Genomic DNA, 7115 nt, shown 5'->3' on the forward strand with positions numbered 1-7115 from the left:
AGAGACTGCAGTTCAGAACTTCTCCTAAATCTAAGCAGACAGGCAGAAAGTCCGCAGGGGAGGCAGACAGGCAAGATCAACAACTGGGAAAAAAAATCAAACCAAATAAACACTCTTTTTTTAGGTATCAAAGAACAGCTTTTCAATAAGAGGTGAAATTTCAAAGTATCTACAGGTAATTGTCTCTGAAGGTGAGATAGGAAATGTTTCATTAGATATCACAGAATCATAGAATTGTTTAGGTTGGAAAAGATCTCCAAGGCCATCAAGTCCAACCATTAACCCAACACCATCACATCCACTAAACCATGTCTTGAAATGCACATCTACATGCTTTTTTGGAACATCTCCTGGGATGGTGACTCCACCACCACTCTTGGCAGCCTGTTCCTATGCCCGAACAACCTCTCAGTAAAGAAACCTTTTCCAACACCCAATCTAATCCTCCACAGGGCAATTTGAGGCCATTTCCTCTCATTCTAACACTAGTTACTTAGGAGAAGTGACTGAGCCCCACCTCATACAATCTCCTTTCAGCCAGTTTCAGAAATCAGTAAGCCTCCCCTTAGCCTCCTCTTCTCAAAACTAATCTCAGTTCCCTCAGCCATTCATTATCAGACCTATTGTCCAGACTCTTCACAGCTACATTGCCCTTCTCTGGACATGCTCCAGCAACTCACTGTACTTCTTGTAGTGAGAGGCCCAAAACTGAACACAGTGTTTGAAGTGTGGCCTCACCGGTGCAGAGTACAGGGGAACGATCACTTCCCTACTTCTGCTGGCCACACTATTCCTGATGCAGGCCAGGATGCTGTTGGCCTTCTTGGCCACCTGAGCATACTGCTGGCTTGTGTGCAGCTGGCTATCATCCAGCACCCCTAGATCCTTTTCTGCTGGGCAGCTTTCCAGACACCCTGTCCCAAGCCTGTGGCATTGCATGGGGTTGTTGTGACCCAAGCACAGGACCCAGCACTTGGCTTTGTTAAACGTCATACAATTGACCTCAGCTCATTGATCCAGCTGGACCAGATACCTCTTCAGAGCCTTACTACCTTTGAACAGATCAACACACACAAAACCACTGAGGGTACACTCAATCCCCTCATCCAGATCACTGATAAAGACACTAAACAAGATTTGCTCCAAAACTGAGTCCCAGGGAGCACCACTTGTGACCAGACACCAACTGGATTTAACTCCAGTTACCACCACTCTTTGGGCCTTGCCATCCAGGCAGTTTTTTTACCTAGAGAAGCATCCACCCATCCAAGTCATGAGCAGCCAGTTTCTCAAGGGAGATGCTGTGGCAGACAGTATCAGATGCCTTAATTAAAGTCCAGGTAAATAACATTCACAGCTTTTCCCTCATCCACTAAGTGGGTCACCTTGTTGCAGAAGTAGATCAGGTTTGTTAAGCAGAGCCTACCCTTCCCCTTCATGAACCCATGACTGGACCTGATCACCTGGTTGCCCTGCACATGCTGCATAATGGCACTCAGGATGATCTGTTGCATGACCTTCCCTGGATCCAAGCCAGACTGACAGGTCTGCAGTTCCCCAGGCCCTCTTTCTGGCCCTTGTAGATGGACATCACATTTGCCAATTTCCAGGTAATTAGGACCTTCCAAGTCAGCCAGAACTGCTGGTAAGTAGCTTGGTGAGCACTTCCACCAGTTCTCTCAGTACCCTGTATATTTTAGGCAAGGCTGGCATAACTTAAGAAGTCAACATCTCTGAAATGTGCAATACTTCTAAGAATTAGGATTTTCTGAGAGCTCCCACAAATTCAGCATTCTAAAATATTTTTTGTCTGCAAGTGTGGAGAAATACTCTGGAAGGAAGGCAAAAGATTTAATGGTACAAACAATAATATATATATATTATAGTTGTTGTTCAGTGTATAGTCAGGTCTGCTGGAAGGCAGGTACTGCCAAGAACTGTGGAGGATTCAGCTGCTGAAAAGATGAGTGTTCCGTGGGAGTCAGCTGACTGAGCAGATAGAAAAGATACAGGTCTGTAACAAAAGAAAAGCAGCCAGAAAAAGATCCTTGAGATGTTAAGATTTAAAAGAACAACTGAATGGAATTGTTCTAGTTACTGCCTTAAGGAACAGAAAGAACTGCAATGAAAAAGATCAAAAGCAGTACTCTGTCTTAAGTTAAAAAATAGGTATCTTTAAGAATGTGATATGCCAGTGTTTCAGTATGAATTGCAAGTACCTGTTCAGGAATGGAAAAGTGGCTCTGTTGGTCATGAATACAAAGGTATTCACTGAAGTAAAGTCTATACAGGTCATTATCCTGAAAGAAGACAGATAATTACAGTTGTCAAATACATGGTGTGTGACCTCCTGGATCCCAGGATCCACTCCTAAAGAGTTGCTACACTTTGAAGGGGGAACCTTAGCCTAGTCCCTGACTGCAAAGGCTGAAAGTAAAATAAATTGCTATTGGATGAAAAAGGAAAATAATGATAAAGTCTATATAATTCATTGAATTGTTAACGGGAATATAGAGCAGAGATATACATAGTTGTTTCTCTTTTCTTCTCCTCTCTCTTCTGCTTGCAACTTTCCTCTCTCTCTCTCTCTTCTGTGGCCTTGCCAGAGGTATCTCTGTTTTGACTACTGTGTGAGGTAATGGGAAGGAGGAAAGGAGTGGGGGAGGAGGTGAATGAGTTCCCTGGATCCATCCAGGGGGGTCTGAGGAGTTTGTGTTGTTTATAAATTGTAAATATATATAGTACATATATTGACTATTTCATACATATTTATTGCATTATATATTTCTGGATTGTAGTTTGCTTGTAAATATAGCATCATTTGCTTAAAAACCTTCTGATATAGGCTGGCAATTTTATTTTGGAGGTAGTTGCTCCAAATTAGCTGGTGGGCAATTTCAACACACCACAAGAGTACTTAAGGTGTATCTACTGCCTTTTTCTTTCAAGCTACTAAGAACCTGACCACTGAATTTGCTATATTAGGTGAAGAATGTGATAATCCACAAGACAAAGCACTAATCCTATAAACTCATGCTGCCAGTTTAATGTATTCATAAAACCTGATGAGTTAACCTCATACCAGAAGGCTTTCCACTTAATGAGGTACTGCCTGTTCTCTTGCAGTTGGCATAAATTCGGTCTTATGTGCTTTAGCTAATTCAATAGAAATATACCTGCAAATCCACACCTGATCTGGATCACATGTATATTAATGCAGCACACAGATCAGTCACACAGAACCACCATCTCCCAGCATAAGAGGAATTGCATTCATTTTGCAAGGATCACTGCAATTTTTATTTGTTGAACACTGAAATGCAAGGCAAAGAACCATGTGAAAGAAAAATAACTTGGGTCTACTGCTTTCTTTACTTGGAAACCAACCCAAACATACAATAAAAAAAAAAAACTCTCATTCACACCAAGTATATGATGTTATATATGAGGTAACAACAGCAAAGAAAAACAGAACAAAGTATTATTTCTAACACTTAACTCACAAAAGCTTAAGAACTGTCAACCTAACACAAATATTAAAGTGGTTAAGGAAAAGTACTTTTGCATGTTAAATTTGTAGTGTTGAACATACTACACTGCACTTCCATTTCTGTTGAGTTCCCATGAAATTTAAGTATTTGTCACACATTGAAAGTAATTTAAAACGAAAGTAATTTATTTAGTAGTTTAAAAAAAAAAAAAATCAAACCACTAAATTCTATGTATAAACAAGCATTTTACTCCTCAACATGAGGAGGAACTTCTTCACTGTGAGGGTCACAGAGCATTGGAAAAGGCTCCTCAGAGAGATTGTGGGGTCTCCTGCTCTGGAGACTTTCAAGACCCATCTGAATGCATTCCTGTGTGACCTGCAATAGGTCCTGCTCTAGCAAGGGGGTTGGACTCCATCCAACCCTAAACATCCTGTGATCCTGATATGCTCGAATTCAGCTTGCTTCTAATAATGAGGATGGCTCAAAATTTTTCCAGAAAAGGTTGTCCTGCTGTTGAGATAGTGCACTGAAATCCATGGAATTACAAAACTGACAAACTGTTATACATGGGTAACATTTAGAATCCAGTATTCTTAATCCAAATGACCTGCAGGTAATTTTGTACAAAATCAGGCACCAGTTTACAGATATGATGAAAGAAATTGGATAATCCAAGCCAATAGTATTTTGCACAGCTGAAATACATCTTCTTCTTCCTAGAGACAGGACAATAAAACACAAACCTAACATGGACCAGCAACATTGTTCAAAAAGTCACAGTTTAGGTACAGCAATGCTTACCTATCTCAATTAAATTACTGCAATTTCCTGGTTTAGAAAAACATATAATGGAATAAATTAAATCTGAAGGCTAAAATAGACTGATTTTTATAAATACATCTTCTCTCAGTTAAGCATTCTAGCACAAACTTCAGGAGGTTATTCTAGTCCTCATATAAAAATATAGTTTGCATAGATGCCAGAATACCTCACTGGGTCAATAGGTATTCAGATATGTGCCCCTTTTTTTACAAAAGCAAGGTACTTTAGATGCCTCTCATGCGTTGTATTTTCCTGTCAGCAGACCACAATTTGTACTCTTCCTTTTATTTCAGTATCTTTTTAACAGAACAAGCCCATAAATAGATGTAGGAGTACAACCGAGTAGATAAACTATGACATATGGGCTGAACAAGCAATTGGGAAAGAGAACAGTGAGAAGAAAGCGACCAGTGGAAGTAACTTTAAATAGTTTTGCCACCAGATAAAGCTTTCACATAACATTTAAGCATTTGGCATGGTTGCAAGCAAAAGTAACTGAAAAGCTTTCACTCCAAGACATGCAAAACACAGCAATGCATCCATGGGTGTCTATAGAACATCTCATTCTGAATTCACTACACATTTTGGTATTTTTTGTCTAAATAACACAAACACTGGTCCTAAAAAGTCAATCTGCTAGTATTCACACCTCTTAAGCAGAGGAGAGGGAAATATTAAACCAACTGAGCTACTGCTCAGAACTCTTCAAGAAAACTCATTTTGAGCACTTGTTTCACATCTTAAGATTTCATGAGATTCCAGCACAAAAACATACTTTCCTTCAAAAGCTTTTCTGTGTTTTAAAGCATCTTTCTACAGAAAGATGGTGGTCTTTATCCATATGCAGTATATGCTAAAAGATATGAAGACAATTACCAAACTACATGCACTGAAAGTTCCACACAGAACAGCAAAACACTCTAAGACCACTTAAAATGCCTCCTCAGAAGACACTACTCTGTCACCTTTGAAAAAGACAATAGCATCTTCTCCAGTACTGCTATTGATCACAGTGCAGGATAACCTTCCCAAGCAACAACCTAAGGGTTCCAAAGGAGTACAAGAATAGGCAAGAGTACCAACCAAACATCTAACACTTTCTAGAAAACAAACAACAAAAGCTTCAATTATTTTCCTCACAAGCAAAAATTACATATCTATAGGCAGTTTCTAGGACATTCATGTTTCCCTTACTAGGTTTCTTTCATCTCTTCATCTACATATGAATGTGTTCTGGTTTCCTGTACGTTTCTAAACCTACTTTAGATTTATCAACAGGAAGTATTTACAAGGTTTACTACAATGCTTACAGAGAACAGAGCAAAACAGTGTCATGTGGAGCAAGACATGGGGCAGTTTGAAAAGTTTGCCTGAAGCTGTAGTTCTGAGAGGGGAAGGGTATCAGGAGGAAAGCTACTACTCAGCAGCCTCTTAACTCCAGATTTGATGGTTCCAGTGTGGTTTGGCTATAAGACACATACTGCAACGCTTCCTACAACGCTAGTACAGTGGAAATCTTGCAGTACTCATCTGTCTCCAAGTTGTAGTTTTAGTCCCATACAAAGATATTTATAATTAAAAGCCTCACTTCCCTTTTTTCATTAATTTTTTAAAAACAATGTTATTTTCCTTATCTTTACACACAAGCACATCACTAGCAAAAAGTACTTGTGATCAAAACTCAAAGTACACAAGACAGCATATAGTGAGTCACTCTATTATACATTTATAAACTCCATCGAGGTTGTACTTCCCATTGTAAGATTTCAACAGCATAAGCAACTCTTACAAAAATAAAACAATACAAAGTTCAATGGTGTTTTGACTTGTTTCTTTGATGCTTTCTGCACTTTATTCTTATTGCAACATTTTAATCGATGTTCAGCTCTACAACAAACATTAAGAGCAAAAATCTTCCCATCTAAAATTTCTTTTCTCTAAGCAGAGGTACACAGAATGCACGTCAGAAGTTTGAGATGCTATCCCCTTCAAATGGAAGTTAGGGCCCTCTCTAAACAAGCCTCGGGGACAAACTATGCTGTTTCTCTTCCCTAGAACGGCCCTACCTACACTCTCGAAAGAAGCCGAGGCATCCACATGCATTAACGGGCCGCTATGTCTCCCCTTACCCCGAAAACTTTTGAGGAGCCACGAACACATACCCCGGTACGGCAGAGCAGCGTTGCCTCTGCTCGTAATCCAAGGGAGGAATCCCACTGCCTATCCGCCCTCCAAGCCAGAAACGCGGGGCCATCAGCCATCGTCGGGTGCCACATTAGCTGCGAGCTGTCTCGGCTGCCACCTGCCCCGCCCTCGCCTACACGGGAGCCCTTCTCTCAGGGCTGGGAGGCGTGGGGGCACCTCACCTGAGGGCTTTGGGGGAGATTACTTCAGGGCGACCTTTACCTCATGGGAGCCCTTACCTAAGAGGAGCAGCTTGACCTCCCTGGCCGCCTTCTCGCCATCCTCCCGCAGGTTCCTGTCGATCATCTTGCTCCTCTCTACCGCTGCCTTGTCCTCGGCGCTCAGCGTGCAGCCCATTTTGGGAACGGGGGCTGCTTTAATTCGGCGGGAGAACAGAAGCAAGGAAGCGGCGGGGTTTCGCGCCCGGGGCCGCCGGAGAAGCGCTGAGGGAGGGGGAGTGGGTGCCTCCCCGCCCTCTATTCTCTTTCCCCCCCACCCCTCACCTGAAACGCAACGGCGGCGTAGGCACCACACGCCGAGTTTACCTCACACGCAAGCAAGCGGAGAGGAAGGGAACGGCGAGGGTGGGAGGGAGGAAGGGAACGGCGAGGGTGG

The 7115-nt window shown here is 41.9% G+C and overlaps 1 protein-coding gene across 2 annotated transcripts in view; it reads right to left on the bottom strand.

Moving 5' to 3' along the window:
• The window catches only part of LOC128980971 (guanine nucleotide-binding protein G(i) subunit alpha-1), a 31937-nt gene extending 25080 nt beyond the window's left edge, over nt 1-6857 (bottom strand). For both annotated transcript variants that reach the window (XM_054399592.1, XM_054399591.1), the window contains exon 1: nt 6740-6857. In XM_054399592.1, coding sequence (XP_054255567.1) covers nt 6740-6857 — 118 coding nt within the window. The remainder of the gene's footprint in view (nt 1-6739) is intronic.
• Nucleotides 6858-7115: the final 258 nt, after the last annotated feature.

Source organism: Indicator indicator, chromosome 3, assembly GCF_027791375.1.
Source record: "Indicator indicator isolate 239-I01 chromosome 3, UM_Iind_1.1, whole genome shotgun sequence".
In the NCBI taxonomy this organism is placed as follows: Eukaryota; Metazoa; Chordata; class Aves; order Piciformes; family Indicatoridae; genus Indicator; species Indicator indicator.